At 34.0% G+C, this 19,074-nt stretch overlaps 1 protein-coding gene across 50 annotated transcripts in view; it reads right to left on the bottom strand.

Moving 5' to 3' along the window:
- The window catches only part of ANK2 (ankyrin 2), a 259,972-nt gene that overhangs the window by 125,478 nt on the left and 115,420 nt on the right, over window positions 1–19,074 (bottom strand). For 37 of the 50 annotated variants that reach the window (XM_041759873.1, XM_041759879.1, XM_041759904.1 and 34 more), the window contains exons 5-9: window positions 14,495–14,593; window positions 9,523–9,708; window positions 9,065–9,088; window positions 5,865–5,963; window positions 4,561–4,659 (exon numbers count right to left, since the gene is read on the bottom strand). In XM_041759873.1, coding sequence (XP_041615807.1) covers window positions 4,561–4,659; window positions 5,865–5,963; window positions 9,065–9,088; window positions 9,523–9,708; window positions 14,495–14,593 — 507 coding nt within the window. The remainder of the gene's footprint in view (window positions 1–4,560; window positions 4,660–5,864; window positions 5,964–9,064; window positions 9,089–9,522; window positions 9,709–14,494; window positions 14,594–19,074) is intronic. The other 13 variants (XM_041759875.1, XM_041759890.1, XM_041759888.1 and 10 more) reach the window with 1 other exon arrangement.

Genomic DNA, 19,074 nt, shown 5'->3' with positions numbered 1-19,074 from the left:
AATAATCTATATTCAAATTATCAAATGCAAGCCTGCTCTCTGTTTTCAGTTAGACCCTTGAGTTATAATGATACTTTGCTTTGTTAAATCTACTCAACTAGTATTAAGATACTGAACATCCAAAATAGACCTTGCAATTTTGAATATCTAGGAATTAGCATGAAAAGACTGCATTAAAAAAAAAGAAAGAAAGAAAGAAAAGACTGCATTTCCAGAACTTTTTTTTTAAAAAGGATTTAACTACTGTAGTTGGGATACTGAGTTATTTTAAAGTTTGCCAGAGAGGAGCCTAAAAAAAGAAACCGTGTAGACAAAGTGATTAGGATAATTATGCTTTTGTATCTTGATAACATACCTTGTGGTGGAAGTATAGAGCACTGGTTGCTATTTAAGTTATATAACTATTAGCTATAGCTTGATTTCTCAATCATATTCTTGGTGGGGGCTTCATGGAGAACTAGAGTTTGAAGAAATCCAACATCATGAATAAAGGCATTATAGGCAATGGTTCTGCATTTGGGCTCTGGAATCAGGGACTCAAGTGCGAGTCTCAGGCAGGCTACCATGGATGATGCTTTCTGATGCTCAGTTTCACAATAAACATAATGGGGTAATTTTTCTTATCCCATTTAAGTTACGACCTTGTTTGAAAGATGAGGGGACTCTGCCTTAAATCATTTTTAGGAAAGGTATTGTTTTCTATGGAATACATGAAATATTCATTGTGTAATTATGTGGAAATCTTCAAATACTCTCAGAATACAACAGGAAAATATGGAGAACCCTTAATAAATCCATAAGAACATCAAAGAGTAATAAAGATTACGTTGATTCTAAACCTGATGCAATTTATCTGCCCTTATATCAAATTCAACTTTCCCAGCATGCTCCATCTGAATAGATCTTAGATATTTTTATTAGTATCTCATTTTTGTCACCAAAAAAAAAAAAATCTTACCAAGGTTTTGTTTTCAAGGACTTTTTTACTTAATTTTTTATTAACTCTTAGGGGCAATGATCTTTTCTCTATCTTTAACTTAAATTTTTAAGACTCTATTTGAAGGTTACTTCCCCTCTACTGCCCAGAGTCCCTTCTCATGTTCTTTTTTTTTTTTTTTCCCTTCACTAGAATCAGTTCATATCACACTATGATGTTGATAATCCTTAAAAGATTAGATCAATCAACAGTACAGGGACACCACTTTTCCAGCTGGCAATCCACAGCATTAGCTTTGTACAACTATTTCTTTCTTTATCTTTTTCCTTCCTCCCTCCTGCTTAGATTGTAGATGTATCCTGAAGTCTGTGTATTAACATGGGCTCTTCTAATTACCACCCTGTGTGTGGTAGGTCAAGTTACATAATTCCTCTGAAAATCATTTTTCCCCTTGGTAGTCTCATTTCTCAAATGAAGACCTCCATATTTCCTCTAAAAGCAGATAATACATACTTCATAAATTGTTAGGAAGAGGAAATAAGATGATATTTGTAGAGTACGTAGCAGGTTGCCTACAACATCGTATGTATATGACAATTGGTACCCACTATTGTTGCTTAATTATTGTGATCCCTTTTTCATGATATATAGTTTTTTGTTCATTATCTTTTAATATTTTTGTAAATTTTTACAGTTTGCATTGCAACATGTATTTCAATATTTCAATCTTATGTGGAGTATCTCCACATTTAAATAATATATGTTTAAAAATAAAAAAGAATAATGCTCTTAATAAAACATGAATTAATAATATCATTTTTAACTAACTATGAAGTTTCTTTTTTAACATTAAAATGAGGTTTTTTAAATACCAGAAAAGCAGAGCTCTGGTAATAGCATCTTAGTTTCACACTAGATCCTCGTCAATAGTGAGAATGTCAATGAGATGTAAAAAGTCTCAGTGATTGACAAAGTGCTGGTGAAAGTGAGGAAAAAGTGGTTAAGATTATTTTTTAATTATCCCTAAGCCTTTACATATCTTGCTTTTCTCCAAAAATGAAAATCGTATAAATGGGAAATATAATAAGAAGATCAAGTGGAAACTTCTTGATAGATTATACTAGATTCAGAATGTTTATGACTAACATGATTGGAGGGAAAACTGAGACCTCTATGATAAAAAACTTAAAGAAAAATATTTTTTATTTCCTTATATAGAAGCTTTATTGTACTACCTAAAAAGATAGTCAAAAGTACATGTAAATTTTTTCTATTTTAAAATATATTTTCAAAGGCAAAAGAAAAGGCTAATCAGATTCCTTTGCTTTAATAATAAAATATTACACTTCCAGAACTAGCCTCTCAATTCCAGACCACAGTCCTTGATTTCAGTATTACCTGATTTTGTTTTTGGTAAAAAAAAAAAAAAAAAGATACAGGTGTTTTAATTACAGCCAGAATTAAAAGAATTGAACTGCTTTTAAAATCCTATTCCTTAGAGGTGAGGAAGGACTTTAACTTACATTTAAGGAGTAAATGAACAGAATGTCCACACAATATACACAATTATAAAATCTATTTTTGCTTTATAAATTCTTGAATGAAATTCAATTTATTTGTATATCTAAAGGCTTCGCTGGATGAAATACAGTCCAAATATTCCCTTCACAGAAGGAACCAAGACTTACATTTGATCAACTTGCTCAAGGACAATTATTTAATGCCAGAACTAGCATGAGTCCATTTCTCCATATCTTAGTATTTTTTTTATGAAAACACACTGCCTATTTGGAGTTAGACTTAAATTACATATGCAAATGTATGTAGGCCAGGAAATATTTTGAATAACTAAGGAAATATTGCAATGATCAATAAAAACAAAATCAATTGCTTCAAAAATGAATGAATACTCCAGAAAAATATTAATAAGAATAATGTGAATCTTAAGACACTGGCTAAGATAAAATTCTGTTGATTTACTAAGTGCTTTCTTTCCGTTGATACTCTCAATTATTAGAGAGTATCAATAGAAACAGAGATGTAAGTGTAAAGGGAGACATAATGTTAGTAATGTACTTAAAAGAGCAGGCACACAAACTCTTTCCTTTAAACATGAAAAACAAGTGAGCAAAGCATGCAGTGTGTGTGCAATTGTTCCAACTTCTGCATACCTACAGCACAGCAAGGGAAAAGGCATGTCAACAAAGCAAAGGTTAGAAATCAGGTAAAACTCTTATGAAAAGACAGTGGACAGTACAACAAAGATCTTGACAGACAAAGCAAACCACTCCAGAACTCCCACATGATAATATGACATAGATACCCTGGACCAAATGTCGTAGAGAAATGGTATTAAGAAAGCAACATTTTCTGAGGTCATTAAAAAAACAGATTTTATGGGGGCGCCTGGATGGCTCTGTCTAACTCTTGATTTGGCTGCAGTCATAATCTCAGGGTTGTAGGATCCAGCCTAGAGATGGGCTCGGTGCCCAGTGGAGAGTGTGCTTGAGATTCTCTCCTTCTCCCTCTCCTCCTCCACCCCTCCTCATGCTTGTGTGCATGTGTATACTTCTCTCTCTCTCTCTCTCTCTCTCTCTCTCATAAATAAATAAAATCTTTTTAAAAACCCAGAATTTATAGTCTGGGACTGGTGTAGTCCCTTAAAACTCAGAGATGATAAAGCTTATTAAATAAAAACATTTTCTAGCCTCAAGACTCACAGAGGAATTAGATTTGATCCTTAGTCCTTAGACTATGAGAGTATAAAGTCCCAGGATTAAACAAAGTGAAGATAAAATATCACAAGGAACAAATCTTATCTGCTATCTTTTACAGACTTCTCACATCATATAATTCAAAATGTTTCGCAGAAGTCTACGATTAATCAAGGCTACTCCAGAGAACTAGAGTTGAAGTACTGATTAAATGTTTAAGGAAGTAACTACATATAATTTCAGTAACATAATGCAAAATTATGAGTAGATAAGTAATTGATCCATCCTATTTTACAAAGATAAATAATAATAGCTAAGAGTTAATTCTCTTATAACCATATGAGATGGGTACCGATATTAACCTAAGTTCAGAGAAGGTAATAAGAAACTGCCAATATCATACAGCTAGTAAGTAGCAGAAGTAAATTTGAAATCAAGTAGTCTGCCTTCAGAGGGTGCACTTCGAACAATTATATTTTCCTGCCTATTTTATTATCTATTTGTTGGGAGGAGATAAAACTCAGATTTATATTTGACTTTACAAATTTGAAATGAATGAAGGGCACTGCCTCTTACCAAACTGGAATGAGCAAATTTGCAACGTAATAACCAGATGCCTTTGCTCTATTAGCATATATCTTTGATCTTTGTCCCTCAAAATAAACAAGGACTTGAAAAACTATCTCATTGAGGGGCTAGCGTTCCATTCCCCCAGCACTGATAAGCAAATATTAATTCCACTTTACAAGGAGAAATCTTTAAATATTGCATGAGATTTAAATTGAATCCAGGAAAGCAATTTCCTTGAAAACACATTGCTTATATTTAGGGATTGGTATTTTAAGGTGCCTGCTTAAAGAATACAAAAAAGCAAAATTGGTAGGAAATTGAAAGAACAGAGACACTCACCCTAGTTTTGGCATCGATCTGACCACCACGATCCAGTAAGAGCTTCACCATGTTTGTGTTTCCCCTTTTGGAAGCCACATGCAGAGGAGTGATTCCATTCTACACCATGGAAAGACCAAACAAGAGCATGTTGGGTATGACAGGGCATGATGCTAGAGACTGCATTGGAAGGCATAAAGAAGGCTGTGACCCACAGTAATTTGATTCAAGGTTACTAAAGTTTCAATGTCTTTGATTTTTATGGGACAGAAAAGCACATAAACCACAAAGCACTATAGTTAGAGAATGAAAAATGGAATGAAACTGCATAACTAAGTTAGTCCGTAACTACGACATATGTATTGAATGCATACATTACATTGTACACATTGTCAAGAGACAAAGGGAGCACTTTTGCATAATAAATATTTTAGATTCTACTTAGGACAGAGCCAGTAGTCCAAAGTCTATCTCTCTTTCTACAGTATCCATGTACTGAAAGATTCTATCTGTGGTTTAAAATAGAATACAAATATACATATTCAATAACCATTAGAAAAATGATTCTTAAAAACACCTTCTTCAGAATAATTCAGTATGAAAAACAACTTGAAAACAACTCAACATAGTTTCAATACAGAAGGCTTCTCAGGACAAAACACCATATATATGAATTATGGTTATTTATTTTATTGGCTATCCTATATCATCATTATGGCAAGAATATTACCTGACTGTATCATAATTTTGCAAATATTCAAATATTGCATTTATTGATTCATTTTAAGTACATTGAGCTTTGTAATTATCATGTAAGTGAATTCTTTCCAGTGATGCGTATCATTAAACATACAATGCAACATGATGTCTTGTAATGTATTTTGGTAAGACACTTTATATGAATTCTGAATTCATTAAAAACATTTTTCTGTCACATTGTGTGCCCCATAATCATTAAAACAGTATAGAAATGTACTTAAACATTTGATATCTAATGTTCTAACAGTTTATTTATTGACTCGAAGCTGCTCATTTATGATTCATGGAGTGATCTTTAAATATAACTGATGTCACACTGATGTCAGAATTAATATTGTCCTTAACTACCGCAAGTGATTTGTTTGCGTGTGGATTTACTCATGCTTATTTTTCATTTATCGAGGCATTATGACTTCATGTGATTCAAAGAAAAAAATGAAAAATCGAATATATCCAACATAGATCCAGATGAGGAAAAAGAAGCAAACCTTTACTATTGTTCATTTTTACTTTAGTAAAATGTCCATTCACTGCTATTTAAAATGAGAAACTATTTTAATCCATACCCTAGCTGTAAAGTCCACAGCAGCTCCCCGGTTTAGAAGAAGAGTTGCTACGTTGACATTTCCATAGTGGGCAGCAATGTGCAAAGGGGTAAAACCACTCTACGGAAAGCAGAGAAAATGACAGTCAGTAAAGCATTTCACTTCCATATGCTGCAGTCCCTGGATTAGTGAAGAAAATCACATGACCTAATATGTGAGCAATACAATTATGATAATAAATGCCTTAATAAGGCTCTTTAAACTTTAGTGCTATGAGGTAGTAAATAACTAGATAAGCAGGTAAATAAATACATTTCTTGGCAACATTATTTCTAATTAGCTAAATGATTTATCTGTTTACAAGATTTATTGTTTATACAAAATGATGTTTCATGAGCTGGTTTAGCTTTAGAGAAAAATAGAATACGTTTAACAACACAAGGTTTCAGCCATAGGATTAACATAATTAAGAATACAAATTTTTTTTCTCCAGAGAAAGGCTCAAAAACTGTTTTTATTTGGGAATTTTAATAAAAACAAACAAACAAAAAAAATAAATCCCCCCAAAGCCAGCATAGGTTGGCACTGTGTTTTTGGAACTATGAAAATGTTGTGAGGAACTCTTATAGAGGATATACTGTTCATTCCACATCATTTACACTGTCATATTTCTGTCTTCTTTAACTGTGTTTAGTGAGACTATGTTGTTAATAATGAAAAAAAGTTAAAAAACAAAGATTAAACAATACACCTGGCATCAATGTAAATATAAAATAAAGAAAAAAAATTCAGCTGAACACAATTTTGAATGTTAGTTAAAAGAAATTTTATCAATAAGATTGTTATAAAATAAAATATGCAGGTTAAATCAATTACATAGGCATTAGAGAACGGTTTACTCTCAGAATGTTTAAAAAATGAGTCTGAAAACCTTCATGGAAGAAAAGTATACTTCCTTTCGTTTCTTTTTCTGATGAAATTTAGTTAGAAATTTTTGCCATTTTCACAAGAGATGTACATTAACTTTTCTTTTTAAAGTATGAAAAATGTATTATCCCTGCTCTCCATAATTTCATAATTCTCTTTACTCAATGAAAGATGATAGGAACAATAAAGTCTGTTCTTACAAAATTGGATATGATATCCTGCAGTTTTGAAGTTATTTTGTATCATTCCCTTTTATTTGAAATGAACTTTGATTTATATAATACTGTTTTTAAGAAATTTTATCTAAATCACAACCATTATTTACTATTCACTTGATAAATAGTTTTTGGTGACTATGTTTTTAAATGGCCTAAATAAGCATTCAGATATCTTACATAGAAATCCCTCTGTGCTATCAGCCAAATTAGCTACAAATAATCTCTGACTATAGAGAAACAAGACACAAAATAAGAATAGTAACCATCAATCCAAATCCCACACTCGTGGTAAAGATATTTTTGCGTCTACAAGATGCCAAATATTCATGTCAAAATGGAGGGAAAAATCAGGTTACAACCTGGCTGTTATTTTTATAAAATGTCAAATTTTTGTATTTTAGGAAACAGTTGACGAAATTTTTCATTTTTATGTTGATGTTTCCTGTCATACAGACATATCCTGAGTGTACGTCCATCATTTAAATTGTAAGTTAATTTCAGAAAAAAACAGTGATTGCTGGTGAATCATTTTCAAACTATTATTCTCATTTGCAAAAATAAACCAATTTATTGTGTGACACAGCTTCGTCAACCATCCATGATGATGCCTCAGACTATGACTCTCAGAACAACCAACGCAAACCTTCTATAAGTCCCTCAGAGGAACCCTTGCCTCTCTTGAAGGTAGAAAGCTCAGTTTACTTTTCTACAGGGCTATCAATGGAAAGGTTCTCCTCTTGTTATTCTATTGTCCTTAAAGAAATATTTCTAACTCAGTAAAGCCTTCCCAAACTGTTTTCAACACAATGTTTTAGAGCCAAAATTGCTTTAAAAAGATCTTTTTTTCCCCAGAACAGTATCTTTATTTTTTTTTTACATTTGTTTTTATTTAAGTTCAATTTGCCAACATATAGTATAACACCCAGTGCTTTCAGGGATAATTGCTATAGTTTGTTAAAAAAAAATCTCTTAAAAAATCACCAAAAATCACCTATAAGTTACAAGTACTAAAATCAGTAGTTAAGATATAAACTTTATGGTTCCAGTATTGAGCAATTTCATCAAGCAATTGGGCCTTTTTTAAAATCTATATCCTAAGTTCCATTCACAGATATAAAACAGAAGAAATAATATGACTAATTCAAGTATATTCACATCTCAATAGGTAAATTTATTAATAAACAAGATATTAGTTTTATAAATACACTACTCAGTAAATACTAAATGAATGCTCAAAACCTCTCCAGCTCCACAACTCAGTGATCACCAGATGTTAGTCTAAAGAGTCTTCTTAACAAAGTGAAAATCAACCTACAGAGTCACTTGTCTTTGACTACAGGTTAAATTTTACAATACACTTGCAACAATGTTCGTGTAAGTGCCTCTCTGTAGCAATGGTGGAGGAGTCCGCTAAACGCTCACACACACACACACACACACACACACACACACACACACACACACAAAACCACACACACAGAATACTGATAGATTTCTGAACTGAATATTCCTAGTGATCAATGATTTACTTTGGTATGCAGAAAATAGATGATTTTATGTCAGGTATTGTTAAGACTTAGCAAGATAAAAGCAAATGCTTTGATTATGATATGCTCAATATCACTATTGATTATATACAATGTGGTTTTAAAAGTACGGAAAAAAAGGGCAACTGCAAGATGAAAGGATAAAACACTGGCAAAGATATCTCCTTAAATTTCACTTTGCTAATCTCCAACCTGAGAAATCTCATTAAGAGAAGATCATATTTCATATTGGCAAAAAGTTAATAGTAAAGCTCGCTCAGAAAATACAGAGTAAGGAAGAGTTTCATTTCATGCTCTATTCTAATAAGCTATTTAAATAGTTTCCCTGATAAAAATAGCTTCCAATACATGTTACATTAAATTTTTTGAATAATTCATTTGCCTTAATTATGGGAAAAGTTTTTAAACTAATTTCCTACTCACGAAAATTCCAATCATTAGTATGAATTAGTGAGCATTTATTCTAATTGGGTAAAAAACTAAAATCAATAAAAACAAGATATATTTTGGTATAACCATAATACTGTACCTCAGTTGTCCTATTCACCATCATCTGAAGCAGTGTGGTGTGAGAAAAAGAGGGAAGATATTACACAGTGCAAAATTAAGGAAACCATCAACCTGCCTACTGCAATTGGATACACCGTTTCAACATGCCAAAATACATTCTACCGAGAAAAGACATTCATAACACTATATAATTCTATTTTATCTTTCTAATTTTGTTTCTATTATTTTTTAATACAAATAGAATAAATAAGCAGATTTCTAGAAAGCTGAACCTCATCCTTAAAAGAAAAGTATCTTTAAATTTTTTGTTACTATACCCAATAGTCCCCTTCTTTTTGAAATACCTCTGAAAGTAATTTAGCTCTTTTGATGACCGGAAGTAATTTTGCATTATCACCATGGCCTACTTCTTTCTCATTCCCCAGGAGGAACCTGGCAGCCGAAGAGTTCCCTTCCACAAATGTGTTCAGCTTTTACCTTGGATTGTACGTCAGCATTGTGATCGTTCTGAAGCAGGAGTGCAGCAGATTTGGTGTCATCTTTCCGAGCTGCAATATGCAGAGCTGGCAGCCTCACTTTCCCTTTGGTATCATTCTCTAAGAGGATGGCCACTGCCTGGTTGTGTCCTTGCTGAAGTGCCACAGCTAGTGGCGTGAAGCCATCCTAGCAAAATAGAAGAAGAAAAAAAATCTTCCATTGACTTTGGGAAGCATGGGATTCAACTCTAAGCAATGTCCCTAATTTTAAAACAATAATTAAGACAGAGAAGAAAGCAAAAGGATTAAGTATTACTGTGAAGATTAAAGCATGGCTAATATTAACAACTCAGGGATGCCTCGGTGGTTCAGTGGTTGAGCATCTGTCTTCAGCTCAGGGCGTGGTCCCGGGGTTCCAGGATCGAGTCCACATCGGGCTCCCTGCATGGAGCCTGCTTCTCCCTCTGCCTGTGTCTCTGCCTCTCTCTATGTCTATCATGAATAAATACATAAATAAAGCTTTAAAAAATAAGTAAAATAAAAAATAAAATCTTTTTAAAAAATAAATAAAATTAACCACTCAGGAAAACAACAGATGTTGGCGAGGATGCAGAAAAAGGCAAACCATCTTACACTATTGGTGAGAATGCAAACTGGTGTAGCCTCTCTGAAAAATAGTATTGAGGTTCCTCAAAAAGAAAAATAGAGCCATCCTATGACCCAGCAATTATACTACAAGGTATTTATCCAAAGGATACAAACATAGGGAACAGGCACCCTAATGTTTATGGGAGCAATGTCCAAATAGCCAAAGTATGGAAAGAGCTCCATACTTTATGTCCATTGGTAGATTAATGAATAAAGAAAAGGTGGGATATATGCATCAGCCATCAAAAAGAAAGAAATCTTGCCATCTGCAATAATATGGATGGAACTAGAGGGTATTATGCTAAGTAAAATAAGTCAGTCAGAGAAAGACAAATACCATATGATTTCACTCATATATGGAATTTAAGAAACAAAACAGATGAATGTAGAGGAAGGGAAAGAAAAATAAAATAGGATGTAAACAGAGAGGGAGGCAAATCATGAGAGAAGCTGAACTCTAGGAAACAAACTGAGGGTTGCTGGAGGGGAGGTGAGTGGGCGAAGGGATAACTGGGTGATGGGCATTAAGGAGGGCACATGGTGTAATGAGCATTGAATATTATATGCAACTGATGAATCACTAAAATCTACCTCTGAAACTAATTTAAAAAAAGATGAAAGCAACTGATAATCTGTCAATTGCCATACTATGGACTGGCTCCATCAGATTGTTTCCTTAGTTTCTGTTCTTCTTTGGAAAAACACCTGCATTCCTTAACAAAGCATACTATACATAAGATGTGCTTAAATGTTTAGAATGGGAAAATAAAAATTAGAACCAACCTTAAGTAATACCATCTTACAGAAAGGAAAAGGTGGGAAGGGTAGAAATAATGGAAATCAAGCCTGACTGAAAATAAAAGACATGGTAGCCAAGACAAGGAAATAAATTATGTGATTAACTGAGTTGCTAAATAACCCTGTTACTAAATATCTCTGTATTGCTTACAGGAGAACAATAATAACTATCAATGTCTATTACCAATTAATTTGGCAAATTTAGGACATAATGTAATCTAACACCTTTTGGTAGATAAGGCTAATTCATTAATTTTGCACTTAGTTAGATTTTATATTACTTAGATCATTTAGATACAAAATTACATGTGCTAGGTAATGAAAAAAACAGATTTTTAATTTTAAACTTGGGAAACAACTTAAAAAAACCAATAGCACAGATCATCAAAGTCAAAAGAGTTTTAAGAGTAGATAGATACCATGCTAGAAAAATTAGAAGCTATGTTTTCTCTCTAGAAATAAGCATTCAGTTAATGGAAAGGTGGCAAATAAATACAAAAATAGATGTCTCCTAGGCTCTATTTATATTAAAACCTCTCTTACTCTATAAAAGCTTGAAAACAAGTCTCAGTTAGAAGGTTCCATTCACAGAAGAGATGAGGGTAATAGGATCGTACATTAATGATACATTTTAGGGACAGCAGCAATTTACCATAATCTAATCACTCAATTTGTTTTCAGCGATGATCCTTTAAAACTTTAGATTTTTGAGGGAAAATGATTTCCTATTGCACAAAAGACTGGAATTTCTTTTAATAAGAATTGAATTTTAAATAAACACATTACTGAGTAGAATGGAAAAATAAACCACGTAGGGCTGTAAAAGCGAAAAATAGTAGCCTAAATTTAGAACTTTGGCACAAATTAAGCACTCTGTTATGGAGGAAAGAGCAGGCTCCTTATAATATATATATTTGATGATCCACTGCAACACTGTGATAGTTTACATAAAATGAGTGCAAACTTCGTTTTATCTTAAAGATAAGGCATTTGCTGACAGTACAGAACCTAATTAAAAAGTTTTAGCCTCAATTTTGGTAACACTCAGAAAGAGGAGGAGAGTAAAGAGTTATAAAAATGGTACTGAGGGGACAGAGGATTCCCCTCAGAGAATTTAATTTTGGGTGTCCACCACAAGCATTTTATTCTAATCCATAGTTCATGGGGGAAGGGTGGATATTTGAAAATATTCAAGCACCTCAACTAACTTTATGAAAAGAAAACTCATATTAAAATTCAGTAGCTTCATTTTCCATCATTTATTTACCAATGCTAATTGCTATAATTATGGGAAATTTCAAATATTTAAGTATTTATTTTCAAACAGGAGTTTCATTGATATATTGAATAATCTCATAACTATCTGATTTTTAAAGGGGTCACAGTGTCTTGATTAGTAATTAATCTTTACAAGTTAGGTCTACTAATAGGTTCAGAGTAAATGTCTTCTTCGGGCATATTCACACGTGTACATAAGACTGTAGATGGTAATATAACAAAATATCAAACCATAATCAGCCATAAAGCCCTGTATAGATAGTAGGTATTTTTTTACAGAATGATAGATTAAAAGGGAATATAAAGAGGTCAGCCCATAAGTGTGTTTCTTGATAATCATGAGGATGAACGTTGAGAGATTAATCAACTAAATTTATATATGTCTAGCCAGGAAAAATTTTTTTAGTTATTTAAATGATTAAACAATGAAACAAAACAAGCATATATGTGTCTAAGCTATGATTCAAAACCTCATATGATTCACTTGTGAGAGTTTCATTTTTGTGTAGAAATCAGAGAGGGTTTTAATTTTCTGGGAATCACATTGTAACATGGGCTCTGCTGATGCAATATACATAAAGGGATATTTGAAACCACACGAAAACGCTACAGAGGGCTAGACCAAATGAGCCTTGAGACAGCTAAGAATACCAGCAATCTGAATTTTCCTAAACCATATGATAGAAATAATAAGTCTATTTGGTAAATAGGAGAACTATGTAGTGCAACAGTTTCTTTGGGTAAGTGATGCTGCATTCAAGAAAATAAAATAAAATATGCACAGATTGCCTTATTTTGGTATATTTCTCAGTGGTCCTGTACAGAAATAGTCTCATCTAGTACTCAGGTTTTGCCTGAAGATAATCACATCCTACTCATTGACATAATTAGTGTCTCAGAAAAAAAAAATGGATGGCCCCAAATCAAAATTCACACTGTACCCATGTAGTAAGAGTGTACAATCTGTGTATGTTAAATAGAGAACCTGAAATCATTTTTACATTGGGAAGCTGTGTTTTCCAATCATAAGCAAAAAAGAAACATGGTTCCATTAATAGTGATTTCTTGGGATTTTGTTTTTAACTAATTAGAATAAGCTGTTAGAAAGTTATTGCAAGTGGCTCCATAAAAAGTTTTCTGCCAAAGGGACTGGAAGTGGATTTAATAGATTACGATGATCTCTTCCCCCAGTACAGGGTATGAGGAAATCCATGTTTATTTCACTGAAAGACTTAATTGTTCATAAAGGAAGTCATATTGGACATTAAAAATTCTCCAGTTAGTTTCTGGGTAACAAGCACCAATCAGTCATCTTTCACTCCAGGTTAAGAGTTTTTAAGTTTCATCAGTGGAGACACAGAATATGAAAAAGGAAAAAAAAAAAAAACATGATCTGGTTGAAAGGGGTGAGGAGAAGCATGGCCCAATGGAACTCTTTTGCCTTCTCTTCTGTGTCACCCACTTCCAACCTTCTGGTGGCCCCTTGAGGCAATGTCTTCAAACTCAAGGGTTTCTGGGCATTGCATAAAAGTCACTGTTCTAAGCAACCACTGAACTTGTTCCTTAATCTGCCTAGGTAACAATGAGAAGGAAAATAACAAAGCACATTCTGTTTACTGGAGGATATGCGTAGGAAAAAGAAAGCCATGTTCTAAGTTAGCCCACGCTAACCCCTTCTTATGTCTAGATGTCCTGAATATGTTGATATTGAATTGACTTTGAACATTCTATTTAGTTGTTGCTATAATCAGTCACACAACTATGTGCCATAATTTGTGCTTCAGAAAATCTGAAATTTTTTTCGTGACATACTCCTCATAAAATTGTGCTAAGACAAATATCTTACAAAGATAATCATTAAAAGTTATTCCTTTTCTGATCATTAAAAGTTATTCCTTTGAATTTTGAATTGGATCTTAACAGATAAAATATTGATGAAAAGAGATGGATAGAATTTACTATACTCGAGTTTTAGAATAGTATAAAAGCTCCCAAAACCAAGAGAATGGCAAATTGATGGAAGCGTGAGTTCATGTAAGAGTAAATGACATGAATCCCAAAACAAGGCATAAACTCATTGAACTATGTGCATTGGGTCATTCATTCATGGCCACTGTTGTAAATTGTAAAAGCAATGTGAACATTCATAGCATAATTTAGACAAGACAATGGAGATCCTTTGCAGCTAGATATAAAGAATATAGACATTAAGATCAGAGAATTTGAAACTATAGGGTTGCCAGTCTCACCTCAGTAGCGGTGCTCTGATTAGCTCCATTTTCAAGCAGATATTTTACAACATCAATGTGGTTCTCTTGGGCAGCCATGTATAAAGGAGTGAAGCCATTCTGAGGACAAACAATAAAAAATACATCTTTAACCATTTATAAAGTTTAAACTACAGAAGAATACCAGAAAAGGAAAAAGAGAATACTATGGAGTAAGCTTTTGAAATGACAAAACATATAACATACCTCCACAATAAAATACATATATTTACTATTATAAAACTAACTACAATCAAAGTGAACCAATCCCCACACACAATTCCTAAAAGAATGAGGACAAAGTGATATGGAAGCAGTATTTTCCTCATTTCCTGTCTTCATTTCAGTTCCAGAGATTTACATTTCCCATCACCTAATACTTTGTTAAAGCTAAAAAAATATTTAGTATCTTAATGTAATCCTTAACATACATAAAATTCTCACTATATGTAGTATTTTTCTAAAATATTTTTTTTAAAGATTTTATTTATTTATTCATGAGAGACACAGAGAGAGACAGAGACACAGGCAGAGGGAGAAGCAAGCTCCATGCAGGGAGCCTGATGTGGGACTCGATCCTGGGTCTCCAGGATCAGGCCCTGGGCCTGAAGGTGGCGCTAAACCACTGAGCCACCAGGGCGGCCCTAAAATATTTATATAATATCATCTGTATTTATTAATTCATAAACTAACATTAAATGGACCACCATTATCTTGAATGTACTGTTTAGTTAGCACCATTAGAGGTATAAATTATTACTCATTCCAGAATAGTCTAGGAGAGATTGCAAATCTGATTGAAAAAGTTTTTATAAAAATCTATCATTTCAGTATTCCAATTGAAGTGGCATAGTTTATACTGAACATCTCTACGTTATTTTCTAGAGCTATTCTGAAATTCTATCATTCATTAATTCCCATATTCATTTATTCAGTTATTTACTAAAATCTGACTACTGATAGCTGGGATGTCACTGGAATACAATAATAAATAAGACAGACCTCTGCCCTCATGAAGTACATACTATAGTAATATTATAACATTATTATGTAGTCCTATTAAAAAAAATCACTGAAATTGAATGACTTGAGTTTAAAATTAAGTTTAAATTGGCAAATTTTCTTTTTATCAGAAACTTTGCAATAGATAACACCTCATTTTAAAAAAGTAAAACTGCAAAAAAATAGAAAACATAGAGTAATTCATAAACTCTCAAACCTAACAATTTTCTCAAAACAATGTAAGGATCTTAAACATTGTTGATTCCCTTAAAGATTCCATGCATTGATGAGAATAAGCAAAAACACAGACGAGACCTCAGGGATTTTCAAAAACTCAAAAGGAGAAAAAATAAACTATTTTGAAAAGTTCTTCTATATGCATTGTGTAAGTGTGGAAACATTATTCAAAATGGCCAGGGTCCAGCAAAATATAAAAATACAGAGTATCCAAGTAGAGCAAGAAAAGAAATTTTAAATTTGATTATGAAAGAAAATCTGCAGGCTTCAAATGGAAAAGGAAAATTTAAAACTAAGAAATACTGTAAGAGGAACGAACAGAAAATTTTTTTGGATTTGGGAATAACTTGCTAGCTGGGTAGCATGTTTTTTAAAACACAGCAAACAGGTGAAATGTTGGGTATTTTAAGAACACTGAAGAGGTGGCGGAAGGACAAAATTAGAGATTCATAGGAAAGGAAAGCCAGTGAGGATGGTTAAAAACAAAGAGTGGGTGTGGGATGGGGCTTTTTCATGACAAGTAAAAGGCAGGATGCAAAAAAAAAACTTTTATATAGAGTAAAACAATTTCCTTCCATGTTTTCCTCTGACAGAATCTTGTGTATAGACCAGGAGAAAGGAAGATAGACTGGTGGCTGGATCAATAGGGAGAAGAAATGTACCATTCTTAGACTCCTGGGTCCTGGGCTTTAGAGGGGCCTCCTCTAGCTGAGTGCGGCAGGGGATCCAGAGGCCCAGGGGCATATACCCTTCCTGATCTTACAGCTCCCCTGCTTCTAGACCACACACTAGGGATGCAGCCCCCAGGGAGGTGCCAGTGCTTGCTCAGACTCCGTCTTTGGGTTCATTCTCCCAAGGGTCCATTGCCATGCCTAGAAAGGCTGACTAATGGCCCCCAAATATGTCATCTTAATGTCTGGAGGTTGTAAATGTTACCTTAAATGGCAAAAGGAACTTTGCAGATGTGATTAAGGATCTTGAGGTGGGGAGACTATATTGGATGGTCCAGTCGGGTATAATGTGATCACAGGGTTTTTATAAGAGAGAGACAGGAGTTCAGGGGAGGAGAGAAGACTCTGCACTGCTGGCTTTGAAGATAGAAGAAGGGGACGTGATCCAAAGGAATGAGATTTTCATTTAGAGACTCCAGAAAGAACCAGTAGTGCCAGCACCTTGGTTTTAGCCCTGTCTGACTAATTCAGATTTCTAAAATGAGAAAATGACAAATCTGTGTTATTTTAAGCCACTGAATTTGTTGTAAATTGTTATAGCAGCAAGAGGAACCAAACAGACACCCCTAGAGTTGTTTGCTAGAGAGGGTGGAAGTAGTAGATGCACAGAGCTTGAATGTGTAGGTCAGGGTGTCCACACCTTCACACGTGATGTTCTTGTGGTATGGATGGAGCCAAGGTGGGCCAGGAAAAGGAATCAGCTACAGGCCAGGGTTTAGAATCACATATCCCCAGCCACAATCCTCCAAGGTTTCTGAGAAATCTAAATTTGGACCTGTCATGTTGTTATGAAGATATTTGTCAAGGTAGAAAGATAAGAGATACATATTTAACAGTTTGATAGACAGCTTTTAATTTAAAAAAATATATTGTAAGTAAAAATATATTGTAAGTAAGGCTCTTTTTCACTCAAGCCCTGGGCTCTGCAAGTTCAATAGGGGGCTAGTGGTAGAGATAAAAAGGGGGAAATATCCACAAACTGTCCATGGGGAAGGGGAAGAAGGACAGTGACATTCAGGATCTTGTTTAGTCTATATGATGAATCCCATTTGTGCCTGGTGCCACAGCCTCGGTATGCAAGGGTTTTCAGCAGTGTAGGGGTTGTAGATATGAAGAACAATAAAAATAAAAATAATTTACTGAATTTACTGAACGTCTGCTATATGCTATTCACTTTGAGAGATGCTTTGAAAATGTCACCTCAAATTGCAGTGACCATGTGTCTCTGTTTGCCTGGGACAGTCTAAGTTTACATGTAATATCCTGAAGTAATTAACAATAGTGTCTCAGTTGGGATGATAAATTAAATGGCCTAATACTATCTCTAATACTTAGAATAGTGCTGCACATTAATACTATCATCCCCACTTGTTTTTTTTTTAAGTAAACTCTGCCCACAACGTGGGGCTCAAACTCATGACCCCGATATCAAGAGTCACATGTTCCACCAACTGAGCCAGCCAGGTACCCCTAGCATCCCATTTGAACTGAGGTGGCTGAGGCTCAAACATCTGGGTACCTTGACCCAAATCTTACAGCTAATAAGTGAACTGAAAGTGATGGGAAAAAAAACATTCATGAATAGTCTTCTTCCCTGTATAAAAGTTGGGACTTGATCCTGTAGATGCATGGTTCCCAGCCTGGCCCTGTGACAGGATCTGCTGTGGACACTTTTAAGAATGCCTAGGCACTACCTTGTCCCCTACTGAACTGGATTCTCCATGTGTGAAGCCAAAGCACCTGCAATTTTTTAAAAAGCTCAATTTCTGAAATCACCTGAAGAACATTGTTACAGGTGATGCAGAATAACTGAATGCTTTGGGACAGGAAGTACCATGATCACATCTGCATTTCTGAGAGTTCCCTCTGATGAGTACTGAGTGAACCAAATCCACCCTGGTTTGGAGTGGTACAAGACAAGAAAGTAAGGGGTTAATATGCTTTTGTAGTATTTGCAATAGTGTATTTAAAAGATGGAGGAAGCATGAGCCAAAACAACATCTTGGTGAGGTGAGGGAGAGAGTATTTACTGTTAAAAAATATGTGAAGTACAAAGGCAATAAGATTTATGACAAGTCCTAAAGATGTGGGATATTATCCTTTCCTAACTTACTGATGCTACTTAACAAGAAATCCTCCGCCAGAGAATGTGAAACATGCCTCTGGGTAATTAGGACAGGGCATCGCAGCATTTTAATGGCATTGTAAATTTTATAGGAAAGCTTTTATCTCTTCATATAAACAGGTTAACAACCCAGGATTATTGCCTTGTGTCCATGCATCTAGGTGTTTTCCAATGTATTACGTCTATTCATCTTTCTAAAATAGTCTGGCTGGATGTAGGTATAAAAGTATATGTATTTTCTTCCTGTTGGTATACAAAAGTCAAAAACATCCACAACCTGAGCTGATGCTTGGAATTTGCAAACAAGCACAAAATTATCAGCAGTTATAGTAGCTTCCGTGGGACTGACAAGTGCCTCAACTAACCGGTTATTAAATATTTTTAACATGATTCCTCTCCATAGCAAATTATTAATTATTTGCCATTCATTTATTTCATTTATATTTATTCAATAAAAACGTGTTTGG

This window comes from Vulpes lagopus, chromosome 6 (genome assembly GCF_018345385.1).
Source record: "Vulpes lagopus strain Blue_001 chromosome 6, ASM1834538v1, whole genome shotgun sequence".
Classification (NCBI taxonomy): domain Eukaryota; kingdom Metazoa; phylum Chordata; class Mammalia; order Carnivora; family Canidae; genus Vulpes; species Vulpes lagopus.
The sequence above is the reverse complement of the archived record's forward strand: the minus strand, read 5'-3'. Positions and strand labels throughout refer to the sequence as shown.